General features: G+C 39.7%; 1 protein-coding gene across 1 annotated transcript in view; it reads right to left on the minus strand.

The window, feature by feature from the left end:
- Nucleotides 1-5,125: 5,125 nt before the first annotated feature.
- Nucleotides 5,126-22,503, minus strand: part of CUBN (cubilin) — a 133,570-nt gene continuing 116,192 nt past the window's right edge. Inside the window, exons 58-67 of the mRNA XM_090142141.1 lie at nt 21,964-22,093; nt 20,855-21,072; nt 11,080-11,285; nt 10,087-10,249; nt 9,387-9,595; nt 8,554-8,701; nt 8,243-8,424; nt 6,931-7,096; nt 5,805-6,040; nt 5,126-5,398 (exon numbers count right to left, since the gene is read on the minus strand). Of these exons, the coding sequence (XP_089998267.1) occupies nt 5,291-5,398; nt 5,805-6,040; nt 6,931-7,096; nt 8,243-8,424; nt 8,554-8,701; nt 9,387-9,595; nt 10,087-10,249; nt 11,080-11,285; nt 20,855-21,072; nt 21,964-22,093 (1,766 nt within the window). The 3' untranslated portion in view covers nt 5,126-5,290. The remainder of the gene's footprint in view (nt 5,399-5,804; nt 6,041-6,930; nt 7,097-8,242; nt 8,425-8,553; nt 8,702-9,386; nt 9,596-10,086; nt 10,250-11,079; nt 11,286-20,854; nt 21,073-21,963; nt 22,094-22,503) is intronic.

Consider the following 22,503-nt stretch of genomic DNA (forward strand, 5'->3'; position numbering starts at 1 on the left):
TGGTTCGCCGACCAATAAGCGCGAACCGTATCTGAGAGCGGGAACTTCAGGCTGCAGCCGCTGGAATCCCGGTTGTGCGCCTTGAGCTGTGGCGCATGCGCGATGGTGCTGTCTGGTGGCTGCACGCGCACCTGAGCGGGCGGCAGGGCTGGGGGCGATGTCCTGCTTTCTGTCGTTCCTCACATAGAGAAGCTCAAAGCAACTAATGACTCCGTCTATAAAATGACCCGAAGCCTGGACGCACACTGGGAACCATAGCCTTGAGTGGCTATGGTTCCCAGTGGATTTCCCAGTGGATTTTTGTGGAAATGTGCATTTCCACAAAAAAAACAAGGATAAGCGGGAAGGTGTCTTAACCAGCAAGTCACAGAATCGTCACGGTTGAAAAAGAGATCATTTAGTCCAACCATCGCCATATTCCCACTGTGCCCACCCACCACGTCCCTCAGTGCCACAGCTCACATTTCTTGAACGCCCCGAGGGACAGCGACTCCGGCACCTCTCCGTGCAGCCCGTGCCAGCGCCTCACCGCTCTTTCCGAGAACGTTTTCCTCACATCCGGCCTGAAATGTTGGTTTAGCATTGCTACGGGTATAATTTTAGCTTTTCCTTTCTAAGAAATGGGATGTTTTATCTCTGAGATGCAGTACCACATTTATCACGAGATGGCGCTCGCTGCACGGAGTCGCTTCCTGAAGGGCTGCCTTGGGGCAGCCTGGCAGGACTGCAGTCCCGCGGGTACCTGCAAACTGCGCACGGCTCCTCTTCGTCTGCAGGAGCACAAACCCGTGCCACGCTCCTGTCTGAGCAAATGCCATATTGCCAGCAGTCAATGAGCTCGGTGTTCACTGTTCTCTTATAGAAGACGTTCACAGCCTTACCCAGATGAATTGCCCATAGGTACATGTTTTAGGACAGCTGGTTAAAGTAGGTGAGCTCTGTTGCAAGGGTAGGCAGCTCCCTCCCTGCACTCCTTTCCAGCACCCACCACTGAGCTTTGCCTCCTGCTTGTTATGCTGTCTCTCCCAGCTGCTCTGGTCACTGCTGGCTCTGGTGATGGGAAGCAGCAAAGGGAGGGAGAGTCCAACGCTGCCTTTCCTGTGGCTGTCTGATGTAGTTGTAAGCAAGGAAATCATAGAATCATTGAGTGTTGAATAAGACGTTAAAATCCACCCAGACACATGCCATGGGCAGGGCTGCCCCCCACCAGCTCAGGCTGCCCAGTGCTCCAGCCAGCCCAGCCTTGAGTGACTCCAGGGATGGGGCACCACAGCTCTGGGCAGCAGTGCCAGTGCCTCACCATCCCAAGTAAAGAATTTCCACCTGAAATCTAACCTAAATCTGTCCTCTTTTAGTTTCAAGTCATTCCTCTTTGTCCTATTATGCATTATTATTCTATTATTTTCTTTTCCTCCAAAAACCAGTACATTCTAATTTGGGGTTAGTGTATTACAACAGCAACATGCATCTGCAAAAACAGCTGTCCACTGCTAGGACAGCTGCTAAAAATCTATCTGCCAAAATTACACTAATTATGTGTGATAACTGACACAATGTATATTTGCTGATCTTCGCCTTATTAAAGCAAACTACTGTACTTTGGCCTCTATTTCTGCTATCAGCTATTATCATTTTAAGTATCATTTATTAGCAACTCTGTGTTCTTGCTATTGTTCTTATTATGAACGGCAGTCAGTGCTACTAATTTTTATCACATTTTCCTTTAATCAGGACTGCCAAATAGTTCTGTGGTATTAGTTTGGCAGCTGATGGAAAAATAATTACACTAAATATCTTAATTCTGGTGCCTAGGACACTTATCTCGAGTTACTGTGGGAAACTGAGACATCTCCTTTGCTTTATGAGCCAGCTGAAAACAGTTTCGCAGTCAAAATTCTTTAATATTTAACTAAAATTGGTGAATGTTTTAAATTGAGCAGCACTGTGGTTCTTTTTTAGCATTGTAGCTGTATATATTCTCTCTCCTTTAGTTCAAGTAACTATAGTTCAAATGAACTCATTCTGTTATTACTTCTCATTGTTTATAAAGAATAGCCCCACCACATAAGAAGGGCAGTTCAGAAATGCTGTTACGGATGTTTTAGTGCTTAACTTTCAAACCTTAGTCTTTGAAGTCCTTACCATTCATATATAACTGTTACCTAAAATATACTTTTTAAAATAAGTAGGTATAACAATATCTAGAAAATTTACACATAAATAAAAAAAATCTGACTCTATAAAGTGATAGCATGGACATTGATTATCTGTACTGTGCCATTCATAGTGGAGAGATTTGTAGCTGTGCAGGTTTTACAAGACAGAGATGCAATATTCACAACTATAGCATGATCTATAAACCAGTCAGTGACATGCAGAGACATAAAAGCAAAGATATTCCTGGTAGTATTGTGAAACAAAGCAATAATCATATTAAACAAAGATTTTGTCTTTGAACTGTACACTGCAAATAGCAGAAATTTTTCAGAAGTTTACATGTTTAGTTGTTCCAGTTTGCTTTTGCCATGCAATCATTTCAAAGTGTTTTAAATTACTCCTTACCTTCCAAGACAGAAACATGGCTCGACAACAGCTCTCTCCTTTAAAGACCTTCACTTTAATAGCTCTGCAGTGGTATTTTTCTTGTGGTTGCTCACATAAGATGCTAGAGGACAACAGTGAGTTGCTTTGAATGGGTTTGATAATTTACTCTAATTTTAGACTTTGACTATTTTTGGCAAGAGTCAGTTGGGCCAGATCAATTGAACTTTGTACCAGCAGCTTCATTCAGCAGTCTTCATGGGCATTAATTCTCTGCTGGACTTTCAATTTTTTACAGAAGCTCATGCATATTATTCACATGTAAGTACAATTATGCAGAAGTATAGCTGTAACATTTAAAGACACACCAAGCATTATTATTGTTAGATTTTTAAAATATATTGATCTTACAGATTTCTTCTTCTCTCCTTCGTGATGTTCTTCAGATTTTCTTCTTTCTGCAGAAATTCAGTGATTCCATAAATTTTGCGTGGCATTATCACCAAAATTCATACCAAGATCAGTATTTATCTGTATCAAAAAATTATCTGAAAGCATTTCAGCCGCTTGAAAGTGACATATGATTTTTCTCTTAGTGAAATCTGTTTTTATGAAGTAAAGATTTCAACACACTGCTCAGTTTAACTACAGTCCTCCCTATGGAGCTCAGGGCCAAAGGCTGCACTGCCAAAAATGGCCTCACAGCAATCATAGCCAAACACTGTGCAACAACCAAAAGCTTTGGCAGGCCTGCATGGGGCCGGGGTCTCCTCAGGGGAACAAACTGTGTGTCAATAAACTGTGTGACGAGTGACCAAGATCAGCTGCAAAAAGCCACTAACGAACTTAATTAATTAAAAGTAGGTACAGATTTCTATTAAGCGTGTTGGATTGTCATACTCTTGGCAAGAGCAAGGGTCAGCCTGTCAGAGAACTCATTGTCCACATGGGAAAGGAATGTACTGCAAAACTTGGCCAGCCTTGCAGCAGCAGAGGGCTGCCTGAGTGAGATCTGCCCTTCTCCTTCACCGACAGCTTCCAGAGGAGCAGAGCAGCAGGCTGCCAAAGTGCAAAAACACAATGTTCTTGCCTAAAATCTGACGCTGGTGTCACCATCCATCCAGCAGCAAGAGCCAGCAACCACATCTGCCCTGTCCCAACTGCACCAAATCCACAATGACTCATCAGAGGGTCAAAAGCATGAGGATGCACGTGAAGTCCTATGATACAGTCATCCCCTAGAAAAAATAAACTCTTTCCTGATCTCTGCAGGCAACCAGCTGAAGCCGTGCTTACATTGTCAAATGAATTCTTATATTTAGAGCTTATTTTGTAGTTTTATCTCCAGACAGTTCAGATGAATTTTTCTTCACTGCCCTTTTATAGGTTTTTAATAAACTTTTTTTGTGTCTTCCCCCATTAGAGGAACTTTCTGGTCTGCCTGCAGCTCAAGAGAACACAGCATTTTCCTAGTTTGATTCAAATAAAGATATTTCTCATTTTCCCATGTTATATTTTGGCACGTTAGCAGGTGTATCACCTGTACCTGAGCTAGATTTTTCTTCATGATTAGAAGGCTCTAAACCCATGTCTTACATCTCATTTACTTGGCCAGTGAGAGTTCACAGATATCACTCTTTCCTACGTTACCAAATCATTTCAGAATGTTGAGTATCTTGAGTTTTATATCACGTCATCTACATTTTTGCCCTTTTTTGTTTTGCTTTCTGCTTTATCTTTTAACTAGGATGGCTCCTTAGCCATTACAAAGTTTGGTATTTTTGTGGAATTAGGCTTTTTTTTGACATTCATCTTCTAAGAATTTCCAGAGTCTGTTAGAACCGCCATTAACAATTCCATTGTCACTCATAATCAATTATTGCAACGATCTCTTTAAGAAGAGAAAGAAATTAATTTCCATGAGTGAACCAGTGTTCTCTGTATATCCCAACAGCATTTGTGACATGAGATGTGTGTCAGCCTAGGGAGAGAGCAAACTAGCATCAGTAAAAAGCCAATCAATAGCTTGGTATCTGCCCTATTCTAAAATTACATCCATTTTTAAAATGTCTAGAATTGCCCACAGGTTGTCTAGGAAGGTGATACTTCTGCCAAAAGTCTCACAAGTTTTTTATAAATTCAGTTGTAACATAGATTTTGAAGTCTAAGTATCTGACATGATAAATATAGTGACAGAGATGTGAAGTTCTTCAACTCTTCAGGTTGTGTGTGAATGGCTATAGGACAGGGGCCATTTTTAGCAAAGGCTGATTTTATTCTAGTTTAAATAATGTTAGCTATGATTTAGCTAACATAGTTGGAACTGGTGATCCTAAAGGTCTCTTCCAATATAAATGATTCCAAGATTCTGTGATTTTGAGAAATGGTTGGAACAAAGACATGAACTACAGAACTAAGTGAAGATAACTTTGTATCTTAGTTCCTCTTAACAACTTCACGTTGAATATTTTAAATTTTATCCTGGCTAATTAACTTCTTATAGCATTAACTATAAATTTTCTTTTTGCACATTTACAAAAGCATTTGAAATGATACAGAAGAATATAATAAAGTATGTTTCAAAACTAGTTTATTTTCAGTACAAGGTCATGTTTTTGACAGAATTTTGAAATTCGTAACAGCTGTATTACAGTAATTTTCAAAAGGCCTTACTTCAGTCACAATTATCATAACGGGGTTTCAAATGTATTTTACAATCTAAAATCTCTTCTGCATAGCAAGGAACATTCTAGCTTGTCCAGCTCAACCGGAATCCTGATGGTAAAGTCACATATTCAGCATGAAATTTTACATAGACTTGATGCGATGTAGCAGTGAATGGAGCAATGTTTGTATCCTAAAATTAAAGACGAAAAGATTTGAAAAGTTTTACGTACCAAGATACTGTGAAAAAGCCAATCACAGCGCTACAGGTGGGGTACAGATTCAGTCATTGATTGGAAGGGATCTCATGTCTATGCTAGGTACTGCTGTCACGTTTCTCCCATAGGGTGTTAACATTTTAACCACAAATACAGCAACTGAATTCAGAGAAAAAAAAAGGCTTGACGATGCCACCCGCTAGATGTCGCTGTAAGGTCTGTAGTGAAAGGCTACTAAAATGCCACAGAAGCCTTACGCATTCATTCACCTCCGCTCGTTTGTATACAATTCATGCCAAAATTATTGAAACAATCTTAAATACGGTGCAATAAAACTAATTTTAGCTAATTACAGGGTCATAGGCATAAGGGAATACATACCATCCCACAGTATGGCCCAGCCTGTGGATAGCTGGTATCTGGCCCACTGTAAAGGATCAGGTAGTTGCTACTGCAATCCCCTGGGTCATCAATGCTGATGAAATCGAAGTTCACTGTGACAGTTCGTCCCTTGGGCACAGTAATGGCCCACTCACAGTCAGTGTTGTTCCAGTAAGTTGCAGGGTATCTGGGACTAGCAAACGTGCCAGTGCTGCCGTATAATGTTCCTCCACATCCTGGAAAAAGGAGATGCTTAATAAGCTGAGGAGACTTAGTTTCACAAGATACTACACAGTGTAGTACGTTAGTACAATATTACTAGTAGCACTGAAAAACAGAGAGACACTGAGCTGGAACAGTGAATACAGGTAAGAATGCTTTTCCAACAAGACAAATTAAGACTCTAGCTTCAGCAGCCTGACATTATGGAAGAATCATCATACATCACTGGATGCTGCTGAATGCTAAAAATCAACTCAGAAACCATATTTTTGTAGGTGACATTAGGATTGTCTTTTTTTTTTTTTTTTTTCTCCATCTGCTTCATCAGTCTTTCCTATCCTGAACTTCATTTCCCCCTTTCTTACCAAATCATCCAATACTGTAAGATTATTCTGCAGTGCTTTTCTGAAGACCATAAGCTCTCTTCAGTAACTTAATGTCAGGAGCAAATTGTTATCCAGCTATTCACCCCCATTTCATACACCATTTATGAATAGGTCTGTTACACAGTCACTATACAGCATTTTAACTAAGTTATTTTCTTGGAGAAAATGTCAGTCCTCTTCAGGCTCAGCAGCATCTGGATCTTAGGGCCTATCGCAACTGAGCTATTAATGAAGTAGACTGAGTCACCACCACCACCATTACCACCATCAGCATCTCAAGATAGATATTCCTGATGTTTTCTGGCCTCTCAGTGAAACATGTACATCACCAGTTTAAGTGGCCTGCATCCTCTGAGGCTGCTAAAGTCAACACTAGAAAACAGGGTCAGCTATGTACTTGGGAAAGCTTTAGGTCTTGATGAGTCAGGGCACCAAATGAGCAGGCAGGATTCCACCTGTCTGTGTTTTCCTTCCGCACAGCGTCAGTTAATGAAATCACTTTGTTACTATAGTCTTACCACTTGATGATGATGTCCAAGTAATTTCATATCCATCATGAGCCCTGGAAATATCACTCTTGAAACGAAGGAAAACAACATGATTTTGGGGGAAGATTGGACTGGGCACAATGTTTCCACAGAACCTGCCAAGCAGTGGTGATTGCATATTACTCCCATTTCTGACCTGCAAGGGACACAAAAAAAACCATTGCCAACATTAAATCCCCATGCCAGTTATACACAACTACAATTATGCAGTGATGCAAGCACAGTGCAAATTATATAGAGACTTGCTTGCATACTATAATTATCATTTAATACTTTTATTTTTCCTACTATATTCTTGCAGAGAAGAAAAAAGACACTATTAATCAGACTGTCTGAGCTTTGTGAGCAATTGCACAGAACAAGTATCATCTGCAACTGGTAGCTAAATTTTATGGTGTGGTGCATCTTCTGACTTACAAGAATTAATTGGTTAGTAGCTAAGATGTGCTCTTGAAATTCAAATCCATGTTTTACTTTTCATAAGATAAGTTAATATTCCAGATGAAAAGATTAATGCTTTACTCCATAGATCACTCTTTTTCCTGGTCATATTACCTACACAGCTCATATTACCTACCTCAGATTTAATCTGATGCTTTTTTTGAGCTCCAATAATAGTGGAGTTCAGATCCATTTCTTGAGATAGTAAAGAGGATATTAAAGGAGAATTAATAATGATTCTCCCACAGACATTGGATTTTTGTCATTTGACAAAATGTAGGGAAGACTTGAACAAGCATGAAAGGACAGAGTAAAGACTGTGCAAGAGCATGTGCTTTTTCCTGCAAAAAAGGACTTTTGCAAGTATCCTGCGCTTGTTACTAGATCTCTTTTTTTTTCCTCAAGAAAAAGGAAATAATACCTCTCTTTAAGAAAAATATCTAATAGACAGAATCTGATGCTGGAATGAAAGTACTCAGATTTATGGCTTTGTGTTCATGCACAAATGTTAATATTAGGTAAAAACTACCCAGCTTGCTCTGTAATTGGGTAACATCAACATGAGTTAATTAAAGATAAGTTTTCTGATAACAAAACTATTTATTCATTGGTCTTAAACTTTGTATAGTGTGTGTTTAACCTCTTACTACAGTACTTGAGTATCTTTCGCCATAAAACTTTAACAGCATGGTAGTTCTTAATGTCAGTTCAGATCATACTTCAGTCAACACTGTTAATGTCCTTCACCACATTTTGACTCAGGCTTACACACACACACAAATATAAATATATATTCTTATATATATATTTATATTTATATATATACACACTGTCTTAATACCTCTAGGAAGTCATGTGAACACTGGATGCTGTCCTCCAAACTGAAAGCATGGAAAAAGAGAGAAATCGTGTGATTCAGGGGAGCTTGCAGAACGATAGAACAATCCATATTATTGGGGTGACGACCAGGCCAGCCAGGGCTCTTCAGGTAACCAAATGGCTGGTTATACTCTCTGCTGCAGCCTAGAGAAAGAAAATTAAAATAATGTAGGCCTTGCAGGTCCTTGTATTGCTTCTCACTGCATGGAATCAACAAAAAGAACTGTAGATTTTTTATAATAGTAGGTTTTCTTGACATTTCTTCAAGCTTACCTGTAGCTTGATAGGTAAATCTGACTCCATTATTAATCCGGTATTCATCTGATTTGAAAGTCACGATGGCAGTGCGATCATGAGAATAAAATTCGGGGACTGGCAAAGTTTCAGTGCCACAGAATCTATGGGCTGATCCTCGGCTGTGCTAGAATTCAACACGTCACAAACTTCTAAGTAGTAATACAACTCAGTTTTCTACTTATGAAACTCTAGATAAACAATTCTTTCAGCACTTATAGATCATAGATCAGTTAGGCAATCATTTGACAACTCTCAAGGAAATCACTTATTAATATCTCAATACTGTATGTTCAGTTATGATATGAAGCAAATCCAGTGTAACAAGTATTTTCACGACAAAGTGAAAAACAGGCAAAGAAGATGTGGAATAATGTAATACAGTGGGCATAAACAGTTGTGTTTCTTAAGTGCTTTTTTTTTTTTTTTTCCTTTTCCTTTTCCCCTAGTGCTTCCTACAAACATTCTTCCTGGCATGAATAGTGATTTTATTATGGTTTTTGGATGGAAGGAAGTATATTTAGTCTATGAAAGATTGTTGTTAGTCTGTAGGTTCTGGGTGTTAAACCTAGCAGCTCTGCTAGTTGCTGCAACTGTGAATAATTATAAAATATTACCAGGTTAAATTCAGTATGTGTAAGTGTGTTTCCATGAAATCAGCATAAGTGGGGCATAATGCTTAATGTTGTGGATGTATCCTTGGCATGAATCATCAACTAATCTATTACCAAACAGTGAGTTCTTCTCCTCTTTGCAAAAAGTGAGGAGAGCTGAATGCAAATGGGGCATGATATGGACCATACATTTCTTACCATTGGTAAGTCCTGGAGCTGAAGGTAGTTCTGAGAACAGTCCTGGCTGGAATGGAGGTGGAAGGTCTCTACCACCACCTTGACCTGCTGCTGTGGAGGGGCATCAATGACCCAAGTACAGAGAGTAAATGGTGGATATTCATTAGGGAAGTTCGGAGATGTTGCAGTTAGGGAGGTAGAAGTTGCATTATATGTTCCTCCACATAATCCTGTTTAAAAAAATAATAATGAATGCATCGTAGACTGAAAATGTTTCTAACTGAGGAATGAAGTTTTATTTATTAAACAAAACAACTCTGGACAATATACTCCTGTATTTACCTATTACACTCGAGAAAGAAAAAAAAAAAGTAGAACACATTCTAATGCTGTGTCAATGCATTATAAAAAACAGATAAATGTTTATTTGTAATATCAGTGTTAACACCTCATGATAGGGTGTTCCTGCTTTGAGCTCCAGACTTGACATCCACCCCACAACCAGCCGAGACCAAAGACAGTTGCATAAGGGGACGAGCAGTGCTGCTTTCAGCTTGCTTATTAGATGCTGTGTATGGCTGTACCAGGGACTATCTCTGCAATTGCTTGGGTCTTGTACCTGGAACAAATCTTAATAACTTATTACTTAAATAATACATATTTTCACAAAAGACTCACAACAATATTCAGATGCACAAATATATGAGTAATATATACTTACGGTCCACTGTGGTGTAGGCAACACTGAAACCCTCTCTTTGCACAGAACTGTCTGTGATAAATTTCACAGTCAAGGAATTACTGGTAGAAAGAAAAGAAGCTGGCACTGTAGATCCACAGAATGTGCCAACCAAGTTGGCATTTTCATTGCCTCCATCATAAAGCTAGAATAAGAAAAGCACACAACTCACTAATAGTTTAGGAAAAACAAAGAAATAGAAATAAAGTTTCCTGACCTCTCCTGACATTGCAGTTTCTCTTACTTGAAAGCACATTAGGCACTCTTGTGCTTTAACAGGATGTTCTTGATGATTACAATTATTCACTGCCATATTAACTCATTCTGCAGGATAGTGAAAATCTCATTATGGAACATTCTGGTCCCGTCTTAGCAAATTCATCAAAAATGTATTCTATTTTAATTTGGAGTACTGTGTTCTTTTTCAGATGTAATCTCTAAGCACTTTTCTATGATAAAAGTTGATTTCATTCACCAAAATGTAGAATTCATTCCTCACATAATTGAAAATTCCTAATACTCAACACCCCTTGGTGCATCTTATTTTGCAGCATTTTTCCAACTACCTTATGTTTTATAACTAATCTCAAAAAAAAGAGTAGCTTCAAAATTTTATAAAGTAAAGTCTTTTCAATTAATTTGGGAACATAATGAGTGCTCATCGTTACTTTCAAAGTGGTAGAGTTTTGTTCAGCTTCTATTCTGTGAATTCAATACTCAGGTAGTTAGTACAGTAGTACAGGTAGTGTGAGAACAGAAGCTTGTATGCATAACAACATTAGAACACTTACCGGTTTCCAAAAATGCAGGATGTCATCTGTAGTCATTATCTAACCTATCGAAGAACTATAATTACATCAAGCAACTTAATTTCTTCATAAGGTAATTTTCTATTAATTAAGTTTCAGTCATATGGAGAGGATAACAGACTGTATCTCTCTGATAGTTTTTTGTTAAAACACGCAGCTATCTTACTTTGACATAATCGTATTGGCAGGTCTGAGCAACAGGAGCTTCCAGCACGAATGAGGTGAAGGTGAGGTTGATCAGCTTGTTTTCAGGTGCAGTTATGACCCACACACAGTCCAGATTTCTTTCATATCTTCCACTCACATTGGAGACTGGAGAGCCAAAACTATAAGCTGAGTATGTCAAGTAGCCACCACAGCCATCTTGAGGCCCTGTTGAAGAAGCAGAAGCTTTTTAAAAGCCACTCCTGGCATTCATCTAATCTTCAGAAATTTCATGTCAAGATAACAGCTTTTTCTGTGCTGCAGCATTTTACTATCCTGTCTCACAATTACTAGTTGAATTATTAAAACGATTTTAACAGAAACAGCATTAGGTACCAGTGTCCATTTGAAAATATAGCAACATATTTTAAAAAGGGACTAGCAGAAGACAGAGGACAGAATCAAGTAAAACCGTGGTTAGAAGACTTTTTAATGTAATTCCTACCTGTTAGTACGAACAATTGTACAGTAGGGGGCACTGACTGGTTGCCTTTGAATAGCTGGTTAAAAAACTAATACATCTTCAGTGATGTGGGATCGAATTTTGCAGTCTCACTCTGGGGCCCAGACTCATATCCAGGAATCTATCTAAAAGTGAGTTATTTCTGTGAGTGTTTCACTTTGTGGAAGCCTAGAACCTCTCAGAAAAGCAGGCTCTTTTCATTTTGATACTGCATTCAGAGCTAAGTCCCTAACCTGAGCTCCTCAATGCCAACAGCTGAACCCTACAATGATTTCAGTCACACTGGAAGAAATGACTTTTGGACAAAACCCGTTAACAGAAGACCAGAACCCTCTTATTGTGTCTAATTACATACAAGCAAAAATACAGACTATCCAAAGGGATTTTTTTTAAACAACTTTTTTCTTCTGCAGTTTGATTTCCAGAGGCAGAGCTGGGTTAGTAACTGATCAGTTTGTTTACTGTATGCTTCCTTCCCCAGTCTCTGTGGGGTTTCCTGGTCATTTTTTTAGCACAGGAATTCAAAAGAAGTATGGTTTGTAATCTTACTTGTGAGGCTGAGAAAGAGTGTTTGTAAACTGCACAGGGTGAAGGTTAACTGCAAGCAGTCTGATGTCTCCTGCAGTGATCCCTTTTGGAAGAATTACATTATCAAAAGAAGCTACAGCTGTGGATAAGCAATATGAACATTGCTGGAGAATTTCATCTGTGTGTGTAAAATCTGCCTGCCTGGCTGACGTGCAGCGACTTAACCTTGACCCACTGATATATTTCCAGTCACATAAAACTGCATACTACTTAAGCTATAATATTACAAAAGATCCCTCTGGTGCAAAATCAGCATCCAAATATCAGGATTGCATCAGCAACCGTGGGCTGGAGACAGCCCTGTCTTGCAAGACTGCAATAGTTAAACCAGAGTGACTAAGGATAAATGTCGTCCTGCTCTATTAACCAAAGCCGGAAAGTCTCCACCCTAAAAAGAAGATTGCTTAAACCAAAATCTTGATGACATGAGATTTAAGCTTTCGCTATAGCTAAAAATGAACAGAAGAGTCTGATTACAAAATGAAAAAATCAGGAATTAATAGACAGTCCAATTTTGTGGGCTGCTCCAGCAGTGCAGTTGGAAACTTGGAAAAGTGTTAGTGTTAATTCCATGCTGCTGCAGAATCTGAGAGCAGCAGTGGGAGAATCATGACCAATAAATCATGTTCACGTTCTCACAGATATCCTTAGGAAGGAGTAAAATGTCAGACAGGAGGGTGCCTGGGCCCTAAGAATGCAGTTTCATTGTATTTTTCTCTGGATTCACCCTTCCACATGATTTATTTAGTCTTCCCGAAGCAGCCTTGTTGGAGCCACTTCCTGCTCAGCATTATGTACTAAGCATACCATTAAGCATACAATCATTTGGCATAGGTCGTACTCTGTCCTTCCAGCCCTGCAATATTGAATCTTTGGTGGCATATGGGTCAGACTGTCTTACAAAGCTGCCCTTCACCCTTTTCATGGTTGGAGTTGCAAACATGCCAGCCAGAACATTGCAATAGGAATCAGAGTATTGCCACAAAGCAGTGCAACAGGAAAGCTGTCATTGCTGCTGGATTGCTCCTTTTTGGAGTACCAAACACCTGGACCTTTTCAGTGATGCTCTTCATGGCTAGCTGTGCAACTATAAAGACATCTCAAAAAAATAAACACAGAGGTAAATCATATGTATACAGCACACATAAAGGACCTGATAGAGAAACAAGCCAAGACAGAGAAACAAGTCAAAACCTCATTGTAAGAAAATTAATTCTATTTGGTATAGCCAATAACAGCATCTCAGGGAAGACAAATAACTAAAAGTATAATTTACAGTTAATAAAAATGAGGTTTCATCATTGGCTTTCACAATCCTCCTCAGCCAGGAGTGAGTCACGTGGCTACAGGATGGTACATTATGAATAATGTCTGGAGTGAAAGCTGACTAGATAGCACGTAGCCCTGCAACCAACCAAATAAAGGGCAGTCCTTGCTGAGAATTTGTCTTGGTGTTTTTCATTACTAATCAACTATACATCAGATTGCAACCACTAGGAGTTACAGAACAGTGAATGTGTACGTATCTGGGGAACACTTGCAAGTAAAAGGAGAACCAATTCTTACAAGAGAAATCCAATTGCACCTCCTTTTAGTGAGGTTGCATCTCAGTGTTTTAAAAATCATTACCACTCCCACACAGAAGGCCAACTAATTGCCATCCAGCATCCTCGTGATCATTGATGGAATGATTTTCACTGTTGGCTAACATAGCCAGAACAAAACACAGCTAAAATTTAGGCAAAAGCCAGAAGTATGTTAATTGTTTAGAATAGTCTTTTTGTCATTAAAAGCTAAATGTGATAAAAATAATGAAAAATGTACCTTGCAGAACAATTTTTGAGGGGCCAGATGGACAACTGTTTCGTTTCAGTCTTTGGTTTATTATTTAAAAATCTAGGGTCATCATAAATCAGATTGGAATCCTGTCCTCCTCAAACACAGCTTGCCAGAGAACACAAATTATCAGAACTAGGACACATACTGTCATCATTAATTGCTTTTGGTGGGAAGCGTTAATGAAACTAAAAGGCTGGGGAACCATTCAGGAAAGAAGGGACTGAAGGTTCCCTATGGCAAACAAAAATAATTACAGCAGAGAGCAAGCACATATTGCTCGAAGAGTTACATGCCTTAGACACAGAGTCAAGATGAAGATGAATCTTTGAAGCTGCATACCTTTGAAGCATAGCCAGGGGTGACGCTTGTTTGTACAGGTATGGATCCAATGAAAGGGAGTCTGCTGAACAGCTTTACCTCTATTGGAAACAGCTGAACCAATGACATTTCATAAAAAGCTAGCACTATTCTTCTCTTCTTACCATATGAATGCCACAAACGTGCCCCAAAAGACAGCAAAATTCAAATAGCCCTCCTAGTTCTGCTGGAATAGTAATGAAAACCTTTCCTAGATTTCTAAATTACATTTGATTTCAACTAAAAGGATGAGAACTCTGAAAAATCAGAATAAGCAAGGATTAACTCAAGTCTGATGTTTCATTCCTAACAGGTTTTATTTTCAGTGCAGAGAGTGGCTATGGCTGTAGTAATCAGTTCATAGCTCAGTAGGATTATGGCTTCAAACATTAAGAACTACGTAAGACTGGAGGGAGGAGTTGTACTGCCATTCTGCATCTTAGCTGATACTATGGGTTGGTAAACCTCCACAAGCTGGGATTTTTAGGTCAGTTGGTGTGTTTGGCAGCCACTGTACAGGCCCCATGATTTTGTGCAGGCAGCAGGCCTGTTGGCAAGGCTAGCCTCACCACAAGGCTTTCAATCCTTCCAGACCTCAGCATCACCTTTGAACAGAAAGGTTTTTCACTGATTTGATAGCAGAGACATACATGCCAGACTGCAAAGCCCCCCACCTCCTGCCTCAACAACCTTTCACAAATGCACTCAGATTAAATTGATACTCTCAAGTTTTTAGACTTTTCAGCTCGCCCCAAACATGAGCCCAGCCACACTCCATGCAAGCCCACCCTAGTTCTGCAACACAGTAATGTATGCACCTCCCTAACCATTTCCTCAATGTTTGCCTGGAGACCAGATGCAGACAGGCTGTCTGGCCTCAGTTTTACATTTGCTAATATTGCATTAATGTACTTGTTGGCATCACAGCTGCCCAGGCATTAGCAGATCTCTCTTGCAGTATGAACCAGAAATGTCTCCTTCTTTGTTTGTATGCATGGGAGTATACATTTTTAGCTGAAGAAATCACTGACTTACACCTGAGCACCTTTATCTGAATCCCATCATCTTTTAACCTTTAGTTGCTACACAGTTACATTCGCTCAGTGCATCCAAAATAAATTTTCACCTCATTTTTCAGATCACTCAGATATTTCCTATTTAAATGTCCACCTTTCTTCTTGTCAGTCCAGTTTGAGTCTGTGAACTGCTTCTACTTACTTTGCTTTGGGAGAAGAAATGTTACAGACACTAAATAACTGACATTTCCGAGAGGCATATGTAGACTGTCCCTAAGTTCAACAGATGCACCTTTTGCAGAACAGTTGAAGAGACTGCAAATACTTTCTAAATTGAGACAAATTTCAACCCGGTACATAGTGATGCATATTTTTAACAGAGATTTGAGCCACAAAATACATTTAGAAACAGTCCAGGGATTATGATTGTCTTCTAAGCAGATATTCTGAGCTTTTTATGGATGTTGATATTTTCACAGATTATAATAGGATCAAAAGAAGATATTATTAGCCATGACTGAGTCACTATTTTAATAGAATAAGCTAATCATAGTTAAGTCATGACAGTGTAATGAACCTGAAACATGTAATATATGTGTAATATAACTGGTAAAACAGTGTGAATCAAATGCCCCAAGAAAGCCTTCCTAGAAGACCTGTGAGTTGCACACAGCTCCTCAGCTGGCCTCTGCCAGCACTGCGCTCTCAGGCCAGATTGGGTACCTCCAGATAGACCTCTGGAAACCAGTCCTAATGGGCTGTGACATCCGTGCCAAACACTGCTTCTTTTCCAAAGGCATGAGAAAATGCACTGAATTCAGCAGCATCATTCGCATGCCACAGTCAAGGACACATTCTTCTAAGATTTTTTTTTGTAGGAGGGAGAAAAATTCCCAATGAGCCTGAGAGTTGGCTGCACAGCTCTTTCCTACCTACCTACTACTGCTGTCAGTGCAGGTCATTGGTGCCAGTGGCAGCAGGTGCCACGATTACATAAATCAGTACAAGAAATTACCACTGCTGGTTCAAGAACTTAGAAATAAACCACAAAACAGCACATAACCCCTCCCTAAGCATCACGATGACCAACCAACATTTCACATTTTTTGCTGCCCATTCAAAAATGTTCTATCTTTTTTTCCAGCAATCCTTAACAATTCAAATGAAATCAGTGAGAACTGTGCATGCGGAGCACTGATGGAAATCTGCACCCAAAAACACAATGCAGAGTAAGCCAAGGTTTTGGGTTGCAAGACAGAAATGGATTCAGACTTATACTAAGCTAAATTTGTTGTTGATAAAATAGCATAAAAATACTGTGAAAAAAACTACTGGGTCTATTTTTTTAAAAAAGCACACTTTAATTTCATTAGGGGAAAGCATAAGAGTAAACCCATTAGTGTCAGACACTTGGTGTATTGTGTTCCAAACAGGAAACAAGTAATTTAATACACAGCTAATAGCATAAAGGAAGGCAGACACCTCTGAGTAATTTATCAAGTAAGTTACAGAACACTTGGTCAGGAAGAAGAGCATATAGTTCATCTTCTACAATACGCACGCTAAATAATTTATGTGAGTTACCTATTCAATACATTTTTCTAGTACATGAAATGAGAAGATTCCTTTTTAAGAATATTTTTCTTCTACACTCTACTGGCTTGTGATTTTTTTTTTCCTATGTGAAATAATTAATAGTCTGAAATGCTCATTTGAATAAAAAGGACTAAGGGATACTTGAGGGAAATACTGGGCCAAAGGAGGACAATGAGACTATGAGCAGGCTGCCAGTCTCCCTTGCAGAGGATGGGGTATTTAAGGACTTCCCTTGCATTCCAGCAGCCTGATGGTTGCCAGGGGGTTTGGAGGCATTTCTTTTGTCCTAGAGCATACATCATGAGTTTTCTCATTGTTGCCACCTTATTCTTCTTGCCTGTCTATACCCATCTGTTTTTCCTTGACTTGTGTTTAAATCACAAACTCTGACAGCAGATTGCTGCTTTATTCTGTCTGTGCAGGGTCTAGTGCAGTGGAGTTGTGGCCATTATCTGGTAAGCTCCAAGGTAATGCAAACAAGTTGTGGCATTGGCATTAATGAAGTACAACCTATTGCTTTTTCACAAAATTTAAATGTGAATTCCTCCTGTTCGCTTAAAAGAGATAGCATAGAAAAGGGGAGAGGAGGAGTCTGACTATAGCTTTTAGCTAAACAGGATCTAGGGCTGCAGAGAAAAGGAAGGCAATCTTCCTAAGCCTCTCCACACCACCTTCCCCCACCATTGCCAGCTCTGTTTTCCTTCTGCCTCTTTGACGAAAGCTCAGGAAGAGCTTTCTGGCCCAACTCACATATCTAACCATGTGTAACATTGCTTCTTGCAAATTCTTGTGGCTTCCTCAAACAACCTTAGTGAGCAGACCTGCCTTTCAGAAACTTTTTATACCCTTCTTTGATGGTTTAGAACATGCTATATTTTCTGTTACTGAGACAACGGGGCTATGTACAAAAGTACAGAGGGCTGCCAAGATGAAATGATGTGCTGTTAATAAGGCCACTAATACAATCCAAGGGGTTGCTGATTCTTTAAATTAAAACCAAGACAAAGACCCACACAAAGTCTTAGAATTCTTCTTTGCCTTGATATCATATGCCTTAGAGCAATCACAGACTGGGGTGAGAGGGTCATCCCTCTGCTGGGTGGGAATAGGCAGAAGCTCTATTTATCACCAAAGCACAAACTCACAGCAGGCATGACTGAGGAGTGTGCAGGCTCTGTCCCTTCCAGCTAGGGTCAGCTAAGAACATCAGGTCTCCCCTTAGAGCTGTAGAGATAATCAGGAGATCTTTGGTCAAGTCATGGGCTCAGAACATGCAGACCTCACTTTTAGGGAAGAGATCTTAGCTCTTCTTACTTCACAGAGACATCTCAAGTAACCAAATGCCTTAAGCTGGTATTGATTTATCTTTTCTTATCCTTTTATTGATTGCCCAGAGGAGCACACACTCACTGTGGAAAGGAAGTATAATTCTCATTTTACAGACTGCAAACAAAGGCAGCAAAAAGGTCAGTAAGGTGAGTCTTTCTTTCCACAGTTATAACATTTGGAGCAGGCTGAGATGCTCCAGTCAGCCCCAGTTTACCAGCTCAGCTTGAGAGCACATCTGGCATGCTGGCTGTGAAATATGCATTCAGCAATATACTGCAGTGCATATGGAGTAGCATGGTGAAAGCAATTTTCATGTTTAACTCCTTGAACACCTGGTTACTATAGATCTTGTTAGACTTCTTTGAGTTTCCTATTTCATCTTCTGTCTTTCTCCCTCTCCAATGGCTATAAGAATGTCTCCTTAGTAATAAAATTTGCAAGGCATGAACAATGCTTAGCCCTGGATTTTGGCTATATCCTTGACAGAAGCGAAGCCTCACCAGGGAAGAAACTGGAAGAGCTTGTGAAGAAAGGAAATAGCTTGTTTTGCTACAAATGGGTTTACTGTTTCTGCTTGCTTCTTTCCAGTGCATAATCAGGGTCACTCACAACACTAAGCAGAGTACAATAATTATGTTATCCTGTTGTGCTTCCCTAGGGTAGCTACAGAATATTGTGCTCATTATTTTGGTTTTATTTGCTTTCATTTGAAGCAGAATCTCAGATTTCATAGTACAAAGATGTGTCACAAATTTTCCTGGATCTATATCCCAGACAAATCAAATAGCAAAAGTTTGTAGGACTGTGACTCATTTTTTCCTATTATAACATACTTTTCTATTTTTTGGCCATCCCACACTGGCATGGGACTGTCAGAATCTTTCCTAAAGACTGTGTGGTTTAGTTGGTGTGGCTTGCTTCCCACAGAGGAGAAAGAAGACCTACCATTAAGCATCTCACCACTACAGGCACTTCGTCACACAACCCACATCTTCACATGGCCATTTTTTCCAGCTTGCAAATCCATTGCTCCTGAGTAAGTCTGGCAACCTCCCTTTACTTGGGAGCCTGCAAAAATATCCCTCTGAAAAACAGACTAGTAGGAGTCAAAGTATATTCATAAAAGCCTTCTCCTTGCTTAAGGAAATAATCAGACATGATGTTGACTGGGAGAGCCTGACTTGTATTCTGTTGTGTGCTTAAGTAGAATTTCTGAGAAGTTATACAAATAAATCTAAATTCAGTGGCTATAGAAATTGACTATATGCCAACAGGAAGAGCAAGAGCCTGGGGAGTTCCTGATGATTTCACTCTGGAAGCGCAAGCCCAGGCTTTGGAAGATTTCTGACAATGGATGCCTGATAGTTTAAAGACAACAACACATGAAACAACATTATGTTACTGAAAATAAAAGTCCATAAGACTGGTCTTAAAGATTATTGAAGCAACTACTGCGAGTCATGAAAAAGAAGAGTTAATTATGGTAGTGACCATGCGGTTCTGTGGGAATATTTTTTTTGGCAAAGACTGTAGGTCCAGTTATTTTTCTTATCTGTAAATACATTCTCAGACTCTATGAAATGAGAAAGTCTCTGGCTAGGGGCTGGGAGGGGATTCAATGACTCAGCAGAAGACTATGTTTGTCCTACCACAAAGCCTTTCATTATGAACTGTCCAAGTGCCAACTTTCTAAACCAGACAATTACTTCTTTCTAATCACAAACACATTGAGTTAATTACACAAGAAACTAGAAGTGATGAAATGACATCAATTTACTTGTAATAATCATTTGCTGCTTATCATCCCTAAACAATTCAGATGTTTTAAGAAGGTAAAAAAAATCCTTTTAAAATGTGACCTTAAAAATTGACCACTGAGCTTAAGCATTTTTACAGGGAATTAATCAACCATAACAGAATCACAGAATCACAGGGGACTTCTGAGTCCAACCCCCCTGCTAAAGCAGGTACCCCGTAATAGGTAGGCATCTAGCCTTTGGCTCATGTCCACCAAAACATTCAACATCCAGTGCCTTCCCATTATGATCCCATTCATGTGGGGGTCAGCTATTGATCCTCCAAGTCAGCTGAGATAAACACAGCTGTGCATGGGGGAAACCCTAATTTTAACTGATCTCAACAGTTTAGTTGTTAGAAGTGTATGAGGTGAACTACAAGGAAATAGAAATAATGAATAGGTTTAGGGCACCATCAACCTTTCGACACTGAAAAATGAAAGTGGTCAGGCATTGCCAGATTTGCAGACTTTGGGTGTTGCTAAACCTTCACTCACTCAAGAAATACTAGTGCCTTCAAAGAGGCAGGAAAAGGTTAACAAAGAATTAAAGGAATCAGTTCAGAAACAGGGATGAAATGCAGGCTGCTATAATCTTAGTCTTGCTTAGTTAATTCAATTTTGACAAGCTCAAAAACAGTTTTCTGCTTCCAGTACCATTCAGTGTTTAGTGAGTGAGACCATAAACAGCTCTTCACCAAAGGAAGTCACACTTAGCGGATTGTTAGGGATCTGAGTCTGATAATATCCTTACCTAAAGTCTCCCTGAACGATGCTTTCCATCCTCTGTCTGATCCAGAGAAGTCTGTACTAAATACCAGGAACAATTGGTTACCGGAGCTTTTAATATTTGGAGGCAGTTCTGATCCACAGAATTTCCCAAGGAGAGGAGCATGGGTATCTGAGCCATCGTATACAGCCACGTAATCTTTGTAGCAGGAGGGAGATATTTCAAGCTGGAACGTGTTGAATCTATAAAATACACTTGGAGCATTAGATATGATATTTTCATTTCTAATCCTGTTTTGTGTGTTTTTAGGGCTTGAGGAAAAGCATAAGTAATAGCAACAACCAAAGCCAGACATAAACAGATACCACAAGGTATTTCTATTCAGAAAAAAAAGGCAAGCAGAACTATTAACTGCATGGCAAAACACCTCCAAATAAATAGTGACCCTCACCCACTGTGTCCCTTGCAATACAAGCACACTTCAGCTTTCTATGAAGAAGCAGACCTCCCCTGTGTAAACGTGCCCTCTCTCACTTCTGCAAATTGCTTATCCTGCAATTTCCTTGAGTACGTGAGAGGCACGTGAAATGAAGGCTGAGTGCAGGCCACCTGGGTCTACCACTTAGCTGGGAAATTACCTTCTAATGCACAGTCAGCATATACCTGACAGAAGAGTGTACCTATCATAATTTTTTTAATGTCAACAATTTGTGGCAACCCTATGTCCATTTTAGGCAGGACAGCACCCACTCAGGTATATACTCTTTTGGCCTGGATGTCTTTACTTAGGCTAAAAGAGGGGCATTGGCTTTCTAGTAGAATTGAATTTTTCTTACATCAATTCACAGCAGGTTTGTAACTCCCAAAGGCTGACAGAATTTAACTGAGCTGTATTTTTACAATTTCTTTGTCCTCTTGTTAGCCAAAGTGAGAAGCTAAAATTATGGTGATGTTCTGTGTATCAGTTACAGAGAAAGATGTGAGGGATTCTGATAAAAGGTGACTTCAGTAGACATTTCTCATTTCCTTTAGAAATGGAAAGACAGAGGGAAAATTGACAATCATTACCATTTTTAATTGAAATCAGACACCACCCTGTCACCTTAATGACAAGCTGAACTGTGATTACGTACTTGAGGGTCACTGCTTTTCCACTTCCAACTGTGATGTAGTATGAACAGTTCATGTTGTTGTGATAATCAAGAACTGAATGGGCCGGACTGCTGATAACGCCAACAGAGCCATTGAAAGTGCCACCACAAGCTGCAGGGGAAACAGAAAGGAGCGATCAGTGTCTGAATCCCAGCTGGGTCCCAAATCTCATAGTTCCAGATGTCACTGACCCTGGGGACTGTCCCTGCCTCGTATGTGCTGGGGCTCACAGTGGAGAGGGATGGCTGTGCTCAGAGCACATGGAACTGCAGCTGGGAGTGGAGGGCACTGCTTGGCCGCTCAGGGGCTCACACCACAGATGCTAATGAGACCAGGATGTGGGCTAATGTTTGTTCCCAGCTTCAGTGCTCGAGGGAACAAAAACTGTTATAAAACCAATTCTAATCTCTATTGTTAGCTTCAGCCTTTATTTTATAATCTTAACTTGGGAAAGAAAAAAAAAAAAAGCTTTCCTGCATCCTGTTGATAAATAGCCTAAAGCCACACACACACATATACAC

Source organism: Phasianus colchicus, chromosome 6, assembly GCF_987193195.1.
Source record: "Phasianus colchicus chromosome 6, bPhaCol1.hap1.1, whole genome shotgun sequence".
Taxonomy (NCBI): domain Eukaryota; kingdom Metazoa; phylum Chordata; class Aves; order Galliformes; family Phasianidae; genus Phasianus; species Phasianus colchicus.